Below are 17,271 nucleotides of genomic sequence, written 5' to 3' on the forward strand. Positions count from 1 at the left end.
CTTTTGGATAACAATAGGCTCTAGATCATTATTGAAGAATTGGTATATTTTTCATGCTATTTATTGAAGGTAGAATTTCACTATTGACATAGGCCGCATTCATCACTTTAAATATGAAAGAGATTTTCTATAGAATTTGCCATAACCATTATTGGTATTATAATGGATGTAATGTAAGAGCTAGAACCATTTAAATGACTTAAAAGATTATCAATTTTGCTTTCGTTTGCATCTGGTTGTATATATATGATATTACCAACAATTTTCAGACTTTCAGATTAAGAAATTAATACAAGTGTTGGCAACAGACGTATATCATTTTTATCCATAAAAATTGTTTTAATTAAAATTGGCAAATTTATGTGTGCTTTCGAGACAACAAATTTGGAGCTACTATTTTAAATATCTTGTGGATTTCTTAATTGTTGATATTTTTCTTTTATATAAGTAAGTAAAGAAAGATATTGATAAACTCTATTTAAGTTTCTTTTGTGAATATATTATAAAGGGTAAATCATAAAATTCCTCATGTTTTAAAAAGAATAACAACCTTTCAAATTGTGCCACATAGAGAAACACAATATACGTAATAATACATAATAATGTAAAAGATAATTTTAAATAAAATGCATTTTTTAAGTTATTTTATATTATTGTTTTACTTAATAAAGTGACATTCTTATTCAAAATCAATACATATACACATGAATAACAAACATAAATTTTGAATGATAAACCTTTAACTACTTACTAAATAATGCATTTATGGAAAATATTAATTACTGATAACAAGATTGTAACTGTGTATTTAATAGCTGAAAACGCCAAAAAAAAAAATGATTGGTGAATGCTAAAAGATTTACTGTGATCTACTATAGTCTTATAAGGTATAAAAACCATGTTTTCTGCACCTTTCTTTCGAATTATACTTGGTATCCTTCATAAAAACCATTGTTTTCGACATTTATCCATCCTTTTCGATAAATCAAAACAATTGTATTAATTGTGGTAAATCTTATTTGGGAGTAAGAGTGCATCATTTGGTAAAACTGGTCACAGCTCAACTGCTGATTTAATAGTTCAATTAACAAAATAAACTCACCACCTCGCATGCACGGACTTCTAAATAACCCACTTAATAAAATCAATTGATGATTTAATGGAAATTTGGTGGTTGTTTTCCGCCATTTTTCTTGATAATCAAATCAGAATATTTCCGGCAATCCCATTGGTGGAGCCAAACCTTTTTTGGATTTATTAACCACGTTTTCCCAAAGTGAAACCAGGTTACTAGAATGATGTAAAGTGTTGTTCGAGTGGGTGGGCAGTTTGGCGGGCGGGTGTACAGGCAGCGTCAAACTCACCCATAAAACTGAATAAATCAAGTTACAGTTAATGACATATCTTGATCAAAGTTTGTATATAGGAAGTATGCCTTTCATAAGATTGCGTTTAAGACCCCTTGTGTCAAGGTCAAGGTCACTGTTACTCAAAAAAGAAAAAAAATGGTTGAAACTGAGTAACTTTACTTAGTTAAGGTTGACATATCTTGACTAAACTTGGTATTCATGGGATTGCATTTGGAGCCGCAAGGGTCATGGTCAGGGTCACTGTTTCTAAGGATAGAAAAATGGTTAGTATTGAATGACTTAAGTTAGGGTTGACATATCTTTACTAAACTTGGTATTTTGGAAAAGTGTTGGAGACCTTTCATGGGATTGTGTTTGGAGCCCCTGGGGTCAAGGTCAAGGTCACTTTTACTTAAAATAGAAAAGCGGTTGAAACTAAATAACTTGACTTATCTTGACCAAACTTTGTATATTGGAAGAGTTTATGGAAGACCATGGAAATGCATTTGAGGACCCTAAGGTCAAGATCAAGGTATAAGTTATTAAAGTTAGGTAAAACAGTTGAAGCTGAATCTTACATTAAAGGATGAAGTTCTGTCCATCATTGAAAACCTGGTTTCGTGTTTCCCATAGAAGAAAGAAGTTTGGCTCAAATTGAACGCAGTCTGCCTGATTTCTTCTAATTTTAAACACGCCACTAAGACCACTTAAAAACTGCGGAGACAACTGAAAGTTGAGGGTTATTGGAGAGAATATAACTTAAACATGTGATTTTATTGGAAGAAGAGTTGTCTAAGACCTGCGCCCTATGCATATTCATATAAAGAAGATATTGTTATCTAATTTTCCCACGGTATGTAAAAGGTGTAACGGAAGAAAGTACCGTGGTAGCCGGAAATGGACTTAAGAATCAGTTTGTTACCAATTAAGAATTAATCAATGGCTTCCAATTATGTTTCTATAAAGAGTTTCTGAAAAGAATACAACATTGTCGAAGCAAGTAAACGTCACATGTTATGATGACACAAAATCAATTCCAGCAATCAGTTCTTAGAATCTAACTTCCGTTGCAAACCATATTTATTGTCATAAAGTTGCATAGGTAGTGTTTATTTTTGGTCTTCTACACTATTTTGTTGGCAGACCGGGAACATTATAATTTTACTAGTAGAAAATATTTAAACTTTTCTGTTGTAAAATGGCTTACTGATTTTTTTGATGTAGATTAATTGCCTTAATTTCTAAATGATTAAATGTGAATCTGTCCAGCATTTCCATCGGCCTGAAGACTTATTAATGAAACATGAGGACTAATTTGTTACAAACTAAGAATTAATCAGCTCTGTTTCCATCATTAAGTAATTGTTTTAAGTGTTTATAAACCAAGTTTTCACAAGTGAATAAAAAACCTTGTTGTGAACTCGTGCGGGCGGGATTTTTTTGGGCGGGCCAGCGTCAAACTCGCCTATTGTTCAGAATAACTTTAGTTAGGGTTGACATATTGTGACCAAACTTGGTGTATCGAAAGAGTTTATGGACAACTTTCATGGGATCGCATTTAGGGACCTTAGGGAGAGAGCACTTTATAATGATTAATTGTAAATCTGTCAGGGGATTCCATTGCCGGAAACATGATCTAACTTAGAATTAATTAATAAATGTCTTCCAATTCTGCTTCTTTAAAGAGGTTTTAAAAGAATAGGTCATTGTTTGAGCAAGATACTGTCAATTATATTGACGATATTAAATCAGTTTCAACATTCAATTCTTAGAATTAACTTTAGGCCTCAATTTCTCGAACAAGTAGGATCAAGCTAAAGATCACTAATTCTATTTTGGTGTAAATTTGTGAAATGTTTGTGAAAAGTTTTTTAGTTTTAAGACTTTTTTAAGTGCAATTATTTCTATGATAATCACAATAAAACATTTTTATTTAGTTAAATATTTTATTGCTAAATGGCTAAACTACTTAGGCTTGTTATGCTTAAGTTGTTTTTAAAGATTTTTTGAGAAATTGGGGCTTGAGTGTTGTTAACTATTTTTATTGTCATTAAATGTTATTTTCATTTCTCAATGCCATTAACAATGGAAATGTCAAAAAATCAATAATTGAATAACAGTAAATACATGTGAATGTTTATCATACTGGTGGCTGTTTTCATTATATGATAGCAGGCAGTGATTTTTGACTGATAGCGACTAATTAGTATTGTATTGCAAATGATTATCTTATTGCTAATCTACTTTAAAATTAAAGTCTCTTTATAAGTATAAAATAATCTTATTAAAGATTGGAAAATAAAAATTCTGTCATATATGTATATTAAGTATATCTATTCTTCCTCTAGGGGCGGTCTATCAAAAGACAGGCCAAGAAGTGTACCGGAACACTATGGAACAGGCAAATACCACGCTACCAAGTAAAGAAGCGCAGTATTCCAATCTCGGTATGTCGATGGGACGTAAAAAGATGTCGAAGGACAGGCAGGCAGTGCACAGACGTAGGTCCGTTATACCAACAAACAAGGTATATTATACAACAGAGATGGGTATTATTGGCAGAAAAAGTATTGCAATATATTTCAAACGTGTTTCCTAAAAGGTATCATGATATTTTAACAGGCTGTCCTGAAACAAACCATGATATATCATGATATTTCAACAGCGTGATTAAAAACATACCACAATATTTCAATAAAATTTACCCCTGTATTTCGACAGGGTAGTCGGAAACTTATTGCAATATATAACGATATTTCAATAGCTTATTGTGAAATGTATCATGATATTTCAATAGTGTATTGCAAAAGGTATCACGACATTTCACAATATTTCAATGGTGTATTATGATAGGTTAAGTGAAAATAGTTCAGAAATAGGTAACGCAAAATTAACCTTGTTTTCACTATCAATTTGTTTTGATATTTTGATAAGATGTGAATAGGATGTATTTTTATTAATGTCTTTGTTCTTCAGTGACGCATTTGCAATTCTGTTTTGTCACCGCTTTACCTACAATAATCATGTATAGACCGCCATGATTATTGAAATTTTAACTGTTATCATTTATTGTCTTACAAAATGGGTATTTTGTCTTTTTTTCAAGAAGAAACGTTAACTACACATTAATAAAGCGCAATATACATATACCATTTATAATAAAGAAAATATTGATATGCCTCTATGTTTCGATACAAATCATTTCTGTTCTTTCAAAATAAGTGCAATATATTGGATTATTGATAATATCCCACATGCCTTATATATAAAATAAAATTGTCTTATTTTGCAGACGGTACATAATTTGAAATATAATATGTCTGTTGAAGCTCAATTTGTAATTCATAACAAAAAGATTGTTGATAAAGTGAATATTGATCAGTTTAAATTCAATTGTATATTCATTTTTATTAACAGTGAATATTAAGAATTGTTGATTTTTTTTTTAATTTGATTAGCGTTTAGATAGATTCAAAGGCTATATCATTTAAGGCAAAAACATAAAATAGTTAGTTTCTGATTTCATTGCCGTAAAGAATAGCGTAGGAAGGTCAAGGTTATTTAATGATATTTTTAGGTATTTTAAATTAAACGATGTGTCTGAATGCTATTGTCTCACTTGAAACAGGTGATATAAATTTTGGTAAATACTTACTTTAGAGTGCCCTATACTGGTTGACGGTACATTTCCCAACAGGGCACAAATCCCGAACACCGGCTAAAACAAGCGTTTGTTTACCGTGATCGATTATTTGATGATTTAGATCAATACAGAGGCTTGCCTTCAGTTCACACTTACAAAGTTTCATCTTGTTTTGTTAAGTTTTTTTCCAAAAAAAATGCCATTCAATGTTTATATGCTTAAAGATCAAAATGTAGCACATGGGGGAATGACGTCCATCTTTAGGTTTTGCAGTTATGTTGACCTACATTCAAGATATTCATAAATAGAAATCACACTTTACATTTGAATTGCATGTTTAAAAAATCATCGGAAACAATAAATAACTTGCAGCTAAGTGTTAATTTAATATAGCATAACTTATTAATTATAATTGTATGACCGTGTATTTTCGCTTTGCAAGTGTTCGGTATTTGTGCCCTCCATAGCATTAATTGAAGGATGATTTACTGTTCATAAAATGACAATTTTCGACATAAAATTGATGAGATCGTGAATCTGTACTTTGACAGATGTTGTCACATTAACCAAAGATGTTTCATACACAATTTTTACTTACTACAACAAAAACTCTCCAAGATAATTGTGAAAAACCTCAAAAAGTGTTCGGATTTGTGACCTTAGCCAGTTATTCAATTACGCATCTTAAGGAAACAAGAAACTACCAAAAAGATGTACTGTCAAAAGGTCCAAAATAATAAATGTCAGAACGATTGTCCAATAGCTTTAAAAAATTAGGATCGGGCGAATTTTTTTTTAAGATAGTCCGAAACAGGGCTTCTAAAAGTTTGGTACCTCAATCGGTCGGGACCTGGCGACAGCCCCCCCCCCCCAAAAAAAAAATCCCCCCCCCCTCAAAAAAAAAGAAAGACCCGTTCATAAGTTTGATTACATGGAAAAAATGTCACACATTTTCGCGACGTCTTTTCTGTCAATATTTTTTCGCTGTGTGGCAATTCGTTAGAGGGATCTAGAGCCAGCATAGCTGATTCATATAGTGATAGATACAAGCTTAATTCAAATGAGATTTTCATCGAGTTCTGCCGCGTTTCTTACAAGAATGACTGCGATCGTAATTAACTGTGGTCGGCGAGAAGCGGTCAGACGACAAAAAGTGCAACATTATTATATGATTTATTTGCTAAATGCTTCTACAGTGGGTCAACATTCAACTGATAACCTTGAATAATAATATATATCTAGATTTATAATCGGAGCTTCAACCTTTAAGTGTGATATCAACAATGATTTTTTTTTCATTACTGTGAATTAAAATGACGTAAGCGGCACACTTAGCTTTCAGACTATGTAGTTAATTAAGCCTGTCGCCTATATATGACTAGGTTAATTAATTCAGATGTTTAATGCTTTCGCTGATTAACAATGACAAATGCATTTATCTTTAAAACTGTTTCTAACCAGCAATGGTTCTTGATTACAATTTAAATTAACAGTTTGGTAATCAACAAACGGATATATCATGTAATGATCGACGACGACATAGCATATTGCCATGTCAAAATATGGACCGATTTTAACACTTAATCAGGATAGCTGCAAGCACATAATAAACACATAGTTTGTTTAATTGTGTCTTCTGCGACCTACCAATACACGTGATTGGACCGATTGCAAGCGTCTGCTAATTAACAGATAGGCTATATAGAGTGATCAGCGTAGCAGAAAAAGCAGCTGGTCGCATTGGTCTGATGGTAACTAAGACACTTTTATTACCTATGGGAGGTAGTTTTGAATGTTTGAATGACCCATAAATGTTTGTGTTTTACAATTTCTACAACTTTTACTGACGTAGTCGTTTTGGACTGAAAAAAAAAAAATTGAATAAATTTCGGGCCGATTTTTTTTACACTTTTTGAAACTGAAATCAGTCTGGCTTGGTCAAAATCAGTCCAGACCGGCAAATTGCCAGTTTTTAGCCCTGGTCCGAAACAGGAAACAAACCTATTTTGTTATATTATATGACTGTTAACATTGTTATTAATATCTTTTCCCCGAGTTCATTATGATTCAGTATGTTGGTTGTGTATATTAACCATTTTTACATGTATGTTGAACCTATGAATGGGAGTGCGCGTGTTCGACCTATTTTATTATTCCTGTTGTGTAAATATAATCAACACTATTTTTACACATAGGTTGAACCTTCGCATGGAGAAGTAAATGACGCCATGCAGAAACTAGGCCTTGGGGACATGGTGATCGACACAGATGAGGAAAGGGATCACGTCATGAAACTCATCCGAGCCATGCCCCGCCCCATGTCCGTCAAGAAGGATATGAGGTAATTAATCAGGAATGAGGAGAAAGAGTCCTATTTTTACAGACAACATACGGACATTGGGGCCATAGTCATACAGAAAGACAGGCTTTAGTCATGCAGAAATAGGGGCCATAGTCATACATACATAGGGGCCATATAGTCAAACAGACATAGGGGCCATAGTCATACAGACATAGGGGTCATAGTCATACAGACATCTGGGCCATAGTCATACAGACATCTGGGCCAAAGTCATACAGACATAGGGGCCATAGTCACAGGGACAAAAAGCGTCATTGTTACACAACTATAGGGGCCATAGTCACATCAAAATTAAGGGGTCATTGTCATGCAGACATAGGGCCATAGTCGTACAGATATAGGTGCCTTAATCATTCAAACATTTAGGGGCCAGATGTAGGGGCCAATGTCAAACATTCATAGAGCAATAGTGATACAGATATTCAGGGACCAATTAGTTTTACAGACAGAGGGGCCATCAACTTATCAACTATAAATTGTAAAATCAAGAATTTCAGTTAAATGCGAAGCGATTGCCAGAAATCATATCGAAATATTTTCTTGCAAAATCAAATTAACAATGCTTAAACTGACCAAAATGGGTCAATAAGGCCATTATTTTTTAAATGGGTATTCTGACTACTAAAAAGTACTCAGACATATCAATTTGAAAGTTTAATCAAACAGTATGTGTGCTCAGTGGGGTTTTTCGGCCTTTTTTGGGGCCAAAAGTTCCCCTCCTGAAAAAGTATGTATTTTTACCTACCCAGGTAAAGATCTCCCCTTTACAGGGTTGTCAATAAGAACTGGGCGCCAGCCGAAATGGACGGTTCAAATGGAGTTTGGGCCAGTTCCAATTCAGAAGAAAAAAAAAATTGATCGCAAGTCTTTTGGTTATAAATGTTCCTTACCGCTAAAAACGGCCCTTTTCGCCTATAACATCTCTTTTCGATATTTAGAGCATCGCCTTGACTGGTTTAAAATTTTCCGATAATCTGAATCATTATCTTACGATTGGCGTATTTGTAGACGCAGTAGACGATTTTTTGTTTCTCAACATTGCCGACATTTTGACACGACTCTGAACCATGACCTGCGCGTGATCAATAAAATATAGTTGTATTATTGGTAGTTAATTATAACTTGCAGCATTGTGTTAATTTCCTCGAGGAACACGAGACAGGAATGCCCACAAACCCGCGCAGTCAACGTTTTAAGCATCTTTGATACCAATGACCTTATTTCGCGATTTTCCAAAATTCTTAAAATAGTAACATAGGGTTTGTTGTTTTTTTGAGTGCATTGTATTTATCGATGTTTACACTTCGTGGAAATGAATTTATAGCAAATAAACAAGCAACAGATATGAAAATGAATGACCCTACATTACGAGTACGTAGAATAAGGTATCTATGAAGCTATCGATAAAGCGTGGATCTCCGTATCTATGAAGCTATGGATAGATAAGTAAAATTGCGTATTTATGAAGTAAAGGGTTAATTATTACTCCCAGAATGCAGGAAATGAAGCGCTGAATTTCAAAATTTTCCTGGGGGGGGGGGGGGCATACCCATGGATCCCCCTAGCTGGACGCCTACTTTTCTGTTTCAGTCGGTTCAACAAAAACTTATTGACAAGCCTGCCTGTAAATAAAAAACAATGTTTTTGGAAGAGCACTGACCCCTTGGCATTCAGCAATTGTATCAATAAGTGCCATTCATGAATATGTTGATGAGTTTATTCAATAAAAGGTTTGAAAACAATGTTAGTATTTTCCCTTTTTTGGCCCCTATCAAAGGGCCCTGCCAAATCCCTTAAAAGTGGTGCTGGTTTATTTTTGGTCATTTTAGTGTTTTGCACAAATTGTCTCTATACTAGCCATTGAAAACAGCTGTACAATCTACTACATAAAAGTAATGACTAAATTGGTTGTTTCTGTCAGAAGTTTTTAAATGTTTTCTATTGTATTTTATCATTTTAGAAGTCAAGAGAACGTGATTTGTAGAAATTGTGGTAAAAAAATTAAATTCACTAAAATTCCAATCCTTAAACACTGTTGGAAAAAACTGTTGAAATATTCCACTTCGTACAAGTGATGACCAGTTTTAGATTAAAAACAATTGTGCTGTTATATACGACTTTCTAACTTAAAATGTATAAAATATGTAACAATTAAAACAAGAATTTAACAAAGTTTATATAGGGTAGTTGACATTATATATAGCAGAAGAATCGTGTCCCGAAGGTGTGATAAATTAAATGGATTTGTTCTGTACTTTTATAAACCCCCTGCTGTTAATACATTAATGCTTTAAGTAGATATTTTTACGAGTTTCGTTCCAATGCCAATTGTTCTATTTAAACCATACGTCATAATTCCTTACGAGTGTCGAATATCTGATCCGATAGTTTACATTGATCGAACCACTGGAAATTTTGAAATACTTCCTTACTGTGTATTGCCGATTATGATCTTTATAACCTTTTTGCTCTCGCCATATATTGTTATTTTAACTTAACCCTGCTGTGTCCAAGAGACTAGGAATACACATGTAAACATGCTTCTTTTTATAGCCTAAGGCATGACTTTATTGTGTGAAGTATGAAAGAAGTGGGGAAAATGTTGTACTGTTTTTGTACCTTAACATTCATGGTTAGGCTGTTATCTATATAAATGCAAATTTAACGTAATCTGTAACTTAAGTTTTAATTGAATTTCCGTCAATATTGTAAGAGTATAAAATATCTTTATGGAAACATGAAATGATTATGGGCACATTGAATTATTATTGGCATATTTATAAAAATTGGTTTGTTTGGAACCATTTCAAACAGCCCCTTTTTTAGTAAAATATATAAACATTGCACACAAATGTATGAATAACTCGATAACAATTTTTTGTTCATTTAAGAAAATGAACATTCATTCAATTCGTATTAATTTTTTTTTTTTTTTTTAAAGGGCATCTTTTATGATACTGAAGTTTATTTCACTTTTTTAAGATAAGCAACAATTTAACTTGCTTGATGAAAGAACTTTTAAAAGTAAGGAAATGAAAAAAAAACATAATAAATATGACAAAATTAATTATTAATTTTGTCATTTATTAATAATAAATATTAATATTAATAATAATGCTCACAATAAGGCTTAAAATAAAAATGTGTGTTTCATCGAATAGGAAATGAGTTTCCCATGTCATTAAATTAAAAAAAAAACATGAAGTTTTTTCTGCATGATATTTTAGTTACATTAAAGTAAAAAAGAATTTAAGCAAATAAAATTTTCCAATTTTCATGACATTTGGTAAGTTTACATACTTACACACATACACGCAAGCACACATTCTGTCACACTAGCACACATACATGTACCGGTACACACAAGCACACATTTTGTCACACTAGCACACATACCATTGACCTGTCAGCACCACAGTCAATGATTATATTTTTCGGATCTTTATATTTTGCTTCTTTGATGTATCATCTAGGGTCAACAACTAGGTCTCTAGGACTTATATTTTAGTCAAAGCTGTGATTATTAAATGTTAATTTTGCCTCACACAATTTGAATAAACTCACTATTGATCTTCATGAAATTTGATCAGGTTATTTAAATTGATGATATTTTTGATAGGTATAAATATCGGTCTTCATGGTTAAAAAAAAAACTAGGTGACACTGGCTTTATAATCTTAGGTTTGCAAAATTGCATCGTCGAAAATATAATCAAGCTTTAATGAGGAATTGCTGCATTGGCATCTTGTCTGAATAATTTATTTTATCAATGCTAAAAAGCCTTTACTCCAGTCTTCATGCAGTAAGCTTTGGCGGTGAGCGAGAAATGGCTTAATTCTATGCCGCAGCAGTGTTCTTAATCAATTTGTTTAAGTAAAGTTGTGTTTAAACAGTATTCTGTTCTTAACATAATATTAGATATAAGCCTTGTGTCAACTTCTTAAGGCCCTGATATTCATAAGTAAGCTTCAAAAACTACAGGTAATGACTTCTTTTCTAAAGAAGGCATTTGTAATTTATTGATGCGCAATTGAATTTCAATTAGTCGTTAGGAAATGTGGGTCATTAATGCATCAGGTCAACAGATAATTATGTAATTATCAGTTTTCGTAATCTTTTATTGAAGGAAGTTTTAGTTCTCTTTTTTGTCAGAATTTTTATATTGTTTTGTCTTTCATAGCCTTGTGTCGTTGTCTGCTGGGTGCATAGGCTTTACCTTTGCCATAAGTAAAACCAGATTTTCACAATTTTCAAATGATTTAAATAATTACTTGATACTGACATATTCTCATCGACAATACACACATGTATATATAAACAAGGCCCATAATTCTGGGTTGAATAATTGCTGAGTTATGCTCATTGTTCGATTAAAGAAATGCAGCAACAGATGAATGTTTGAGTTTACTGTGACTGCGGAGTTTTTGATAGAACATTGTTGGAATATATTTGTTATTATGGTACTTTTTTCTGAGTGTCCCCTTGAAAATTCTTTCTTTAACTTAAATGAGTATTATGTCCGCTGTAAAAGCTACATCCAGTACAAACATGTTATCATTACTTTAAGTGTGGACAACATTTACGAGACAATCATAGCACCAATTTATCTTAAATTGAGAGTCAATGGGCTTATCAGCCCTCTCATTCAATATGCTGATTAGTCTTTTTGGCACTTGAGGACCACGTTTTGAGAAAAATTAATTCCCACTATTGCTCAATTGTCAAAAACATTCTTAGAGTAATATTTATATGTCTCTCAGGGGAGCACGCCCCTGGACCTCCCTTGTATGAGGGGACTACTAGGTGTATCAATTTCAACGCTACGCCCCTTGCTGCCATGTGACAGTTAAAGTCGCCAAAGAATTTATATTTTTAAATCCACAATTTAAACTAAATTTGATTGGCCTTCAATGACCTTACCTACATTATGATAGATGGGTGGTTTAAGGTACAAGCTTCTTTCTACTTGCTAATCCCTTCGAATTTGGTTTCCATAATTTTTTTTTATAAAATAAGGCTTGATACAAAACTAATATAAAAATCAAATATTTTCCTTGGCAAAAATTTCTGCATTGGAATATTGGCTTTGCATTATATATATGATTGTTTGCACTGGAATATCAGCTTTGCATGATATATCAAAGTGTTTGCACTGGAATATCTGCTTCACATTATTTATCTAAATATTTGCACTGGAATATCTGCTTTGCATTTTATATAAAAAATGTTTGCACTGGAATATCCACTTTGCATTTTATATAAAAAAATGTTTGCACTGGAATATCCGCTTTGCATTATCTATAAAAAATGTTTGTACTGGAAATTATCTGCTTTGCATTATATATCAAAATATTTGCACTGGAATATCTGCATTGCATTATATATAAAAATGTTTGCACTGGAATATCTGCATTGCATTATATATAAAAATGTTTGCACTGGAATATCCGCTTTGCATTATATATCAAAATATTTGCACTGGAATATCAGCTTTGCATTATATATCAAAATATTTGCACTGGAATATCTGCATTGCATTATATATAAAAATGTTTGCACTGGAATATCTGCTTTGCATTAGATATCAAAGTGTTTGCATTGGAATATATATGCTTAGCATTATATATCAAAATGTTTGCACTGGAGTATCAACTTTGCATGATATATAAAAATGTTTGCACTGGAATATCAGCTTTGCATAAGATATCCAAAAAAAAATGCAATGAAATATCCATTTTGCATTATATATGAAAAAAATGACATCAAAATATCAAAAAGTTTTCACTGAAATATCTGCTTTGCATTTGATATCAAATTGTTTGCACAGAAATATCCACTTTGCATTCCATATCAAAATGTTTGCACTGGAATATCCACTGTGCATTATATATCAAAAGTGCTTGATATCAAATGGTTGCAGTGGAATATCTACTTTGTATTATAAATCAAAATGTTGGCACTGGAATATCCACTTTGCATTCAGTATCAAAATGTTTGGACTGGAAAATTTGCTTTGCATTATGTATTAAAATGTTTGCACTGGAATATTTGCTTTGCAATAGATATCAAAATGTTTGCTTTGGAATAAATCCACTTTGCATTATTTATCAAAATGTTTGCTATGGAATAGATCTGCTTTGCATTATATATTAAAATGTTTGCTCTGGAATAAATCTGCTTTGCATTATATATTAAAGTGTTTGCTCTGGAATAAATCCGCTTGGCATTATATATCAAAATGTTTGCTCTGGAACAAATTAGCTTTGCATTATATATCAAAATGTTTGCACTGGAATATCCACTTTGCATTATATATTAAAATATTTGCACTGGAATATCAGCTTTTCATTATATATTAAAATGTTTGCACTGGAATATCATCTTTCCATTACATATTAAAATCTTTGCACTGGAATATCATCTTTTCATTATAAATTAAAATGTTTGCACAGGAATATGGGCTTGCATTATATATTGCAATCTTTGCACTGGAATAAATCTGCTTTGCATTATATATCAAAATGTTTGCACTGGAAATTTTACTTTGCCTTATATAATGAATTGTTTGCACTGAAACATTGGCTTTGCATTAAACATTAAAATCTTTGCACTGGAATATCATCTTTGACTTATATTTCAAAATATTTGGACTGGAATATCTGCTTTGCATTATTTATCAAAATGGTTGCACTTTCACCTAGTTGGTGACCTTCATGTATTATGATGCTGTTATTGATGCTGGTTAGGCTGTTAATAATTAAGCAGTGCAGCTCTAGTAATGAGATGGGTAATTTGACCATTCTTTGTAGCTGCTATCAAAATGTGTCTTTATCTCGAGGGTCAATATTAGCATAGGAAAGTCTGTGAGAACGAACATCATTGTGTGATGGATTATGTTTTGATATTCCATGAGAATTATAAGGCAATAAGAAAATGCAGGATGGAAAATATAAGAGAATTGAAATGCAACATTTGTGAAATGTTGTATTTGACATGGAATTATTGCATTTTAAAGATATAATTATATTCAAATGTGATTGTTTTTAAATACGCGTATCAGACAAACAGATATTTGTCATGGAATTATTTTCATTGTTCTTATAATTGCCAACAAAAATATATAATGGAATTTCAGAGCTTTAAAGTCACTTGAAAATAAATTTGTAATTGTTTTTCACAAGAAGGTTTTTGTTACAAGTTTTACATTATCCTATTGTTATATGATAGTTTATTTCGAGCATGGTTGAACATGTTTTGGACAGGGGAACATTTTACACAAACAATCCAATCATTTATATAGTCTGAAATAATAAAGTTAAGTGAGAAATAAAAGAAGGAAACAAAAAAGGAATGATTAGTAATTATATTGCAATTTTGTGCAAAAAAATGGCTGTCAAGAGATTTGCGTGATTTGTGATTTGTGATTTGGAATGAGATGTGGACTTTGTGGTGTCAGGTTTCAAGGTTCAATGACAATATTTGGATTTAGAAGGAACTTGAATATATTTATGAGAGAAATAGCTTTTAAGCTTAATTATAGCTATATTTGTCTTCAAACTTAGCTTGGAAGAAAAAATGATTTACTTCAAAACCATTTTTCTGTGATATGAGGTAATACGCTGAAGAAAATGATTCTATATTCTTATTAAAAGGATGATTTTTGTGACAAAATAAAATCTGGATTATATAAGGACACATTTGGAAAAACATTTTTGCTGGATTATCTGCAAAAACCTTTTGATTGAAATATTTCTTTCTTTCAACATTTTGACAGTAATTTGCTGTGAACAATTTTACATATAATTAAATAAAAATTAACTTTTTAACATTTTTTAAATAATTTTAAGTGCTATTGAAGTTAAGGATCTGAGTGCTGGAAAAAAAATTGAAAAATGTTTCGAAGAGGAGCTGCTCGAGTTTCACCCGACCCCTGGGGATTGCCAGCCGATGATGACAATTACCAACTAGAAGATGTCCAGCCTCACCCTCCCCCACCCCCCACCTTAAAAGCAACAGCGGCGACAAAGGATACTGTCCCAATTTTACCGCCACCGTCACCGCCACAGAAACGGCAGGTTACTCCAGTCACATCTCCAGCCATACCACCGCCACCTTCGCCGGAGAGAAATAATAACAACGTACGGCAGAATTCAGCCGTGATTGTCGTAAAACCAGTTGAAAAGCCGAAGGAAGAATTTGTGTATAAAAAGAATGAAAAGCACCCAGAAATTGTCACCTCGACGAATAAAGAGCTAGATCAGTATGTTGACAGGAAGTTTAATCAAAACCATGCTTGGACACCATATTTACATGAACGAAAGAGGTAAAAAAAATTGTTCGCCAGATACCTAAGGTCACTTTCTCTATTTTCCCAACCAATGGATTGAAGGTTTAACAATTGACACTCGAAGACTTAATGCTAGCAATAATTCTTTTAAAAAAAATCTTTCAAATTACATGATATGCCTTGATGTTATAATGGCGGAGTCAGTGTCGTGCAAACTTTTTAAATACATTCAAATCAAACATGGTTTATTCTTGCATAACAAGGCAAACGACTCTAACTTAAAGAACTGTGGCATTATGTCCCTTGTTTGCATAAAAACAAACATCAAAGGAGCGTTGGTTCAATATGTTTTTTACAAAAACACACCAGACAAGATCACAAGACAGATAATAAAACCACTTACATTGTAAATAGCAGTTATGTAATTATATTCTTGTGAAACTCATTTTGACAAAGTTTTGCTTCTCTGCCACAACTGTTCAAACATTGATGAAAAAAATGTAGATTTTCTTTTGTTTAAAGCCCAATAAATGTGGTTTTTCATAAAAATTAAAAAACTGATGTTCAACTCCATTGAAATCAGAGATTGTCCGGTTAGCGCACTGTGGTTAGCTCACTGACACTTCTTACCTAGGCGACCCAAGTTTGATTCCCATCCTGGGATTACATGAGGTTGCCAGGTTTAGTCAGGTCACCAAGCCGGACAGTCACATTTAATACCTGATAGTCAGGTTTCTCCCACAACACAAGACCAACTCTAACACAACATTGTGCCAACGAGAGTGACTTAGTATAAGTTATCATAACTTTCTTCACAAATGTTAAATATATAATGTTTATACTAATTATGGGAGAGAATCACCAATTTAAAAGCAATTTGTGATGTTGGGTTAAAATAAATATTTGAACTTCATGATTCCATTAACACTTCAGGATCTTTTATTGAACTCTTGGCTGATTGTTCAGAACTTGTTAAAGTTATAAGCCACATTGTTAACTTTCAGTTTTTTTACTGTTCTGGAGTTTAATGGATACACTTATGATAAGCCGTATTTCTAACAAGCTTTGAGGCAACTATTTCAGCTAAACTTGTTTTATTTAACAGATCAGAAAATCATCGAGTATTTCACATTTAAAAGTTAACAACCATCTCATTGAACAACCATCTCATTGATCACATTGTTAAATGTAATGAAGTTTTGAACAATTAGCCCAATATTCATTATAGTCTTCTAAGTAAGTAATAGTTATTGTTTAATTTTGCTTAATGTAACCATTAAGTTGGCATATATGAGGGGTGCTTCCCTGCTGCTGACTAAACTGTTTAGCATACATGCCATATCGCCCGGCGGGGGGGGAAAATCCCCCGGAATTTTTACCCATTCCCTGGTCCCCCGCCAGGGGATCCATATCCCCTGGAATTTAAAAAAAACTAAACTTTTTCAAAACTTGCTTAACCCTTTACTTCATGTAAACCTAAGCCATTTCAGGCTGCCAGTGTATGGCTTATCAGTTCATATCAGTACCCCTACTTCATAGGAGATTATTGATATTATTGGAATTTTAACCCTCATGTATTACAAACCTATTTTCTTAGTATTTCTTTTGGTTTAATCAATAAGTCATCAAT

At 32.6% G+C, this 17,271-nt stretch overlaps 1 protein-coding gene across 5 annotated transcripts in view; it reads left to right on the forward strand.

Annotated features, from left to right (window-relative positions):
• Positions 1 to 280: 280 nt before the first annotated feature.
• LOC128218013 (transmembrane channel-like protein 7) overlaps positions 281 to 17,271 on the forward strand; it is a 46,741-nt gene continuing 29,750 nt past the window's right edge. For 4 of the 5 annotated variants that reach the window (XM_052925525.1, XM_052925515.1, XM_052925532.1 and 1 more), the window contains exon 1: positions 14,651 to 15,677. In XM_052925525.1, coding sequence (XP_052781485.1) covers positions 15,247 to 15,677 — 431 coding nt within the window. In that variant the 5' untranslated portion in view covers positions 14,651 to 15,246. Of the gene's footprint in view, positions 448 to 3,697; positions 3,877 to 7,187; positions 7,334 to 14,650; positions 15,678 to 17,271 lie in introns of those variants that run through there. The other variant, XM_052925541.1, reaches the window with a different exon arrangement.

This window comes from Mya arenaria, chromosome 2 (genome assembly GCF_026914265.1).
Source record: "Mya arenaria isolate MELC-2E11 chromosome 2, ASM2691426v1".
Classification (NCBI taxonomy): domain Eukaryota; kingdom Metazoa; phylum Mollusca; class Bivalvia; order Myida; family Myidae; genus Mya; species Mya arenaria.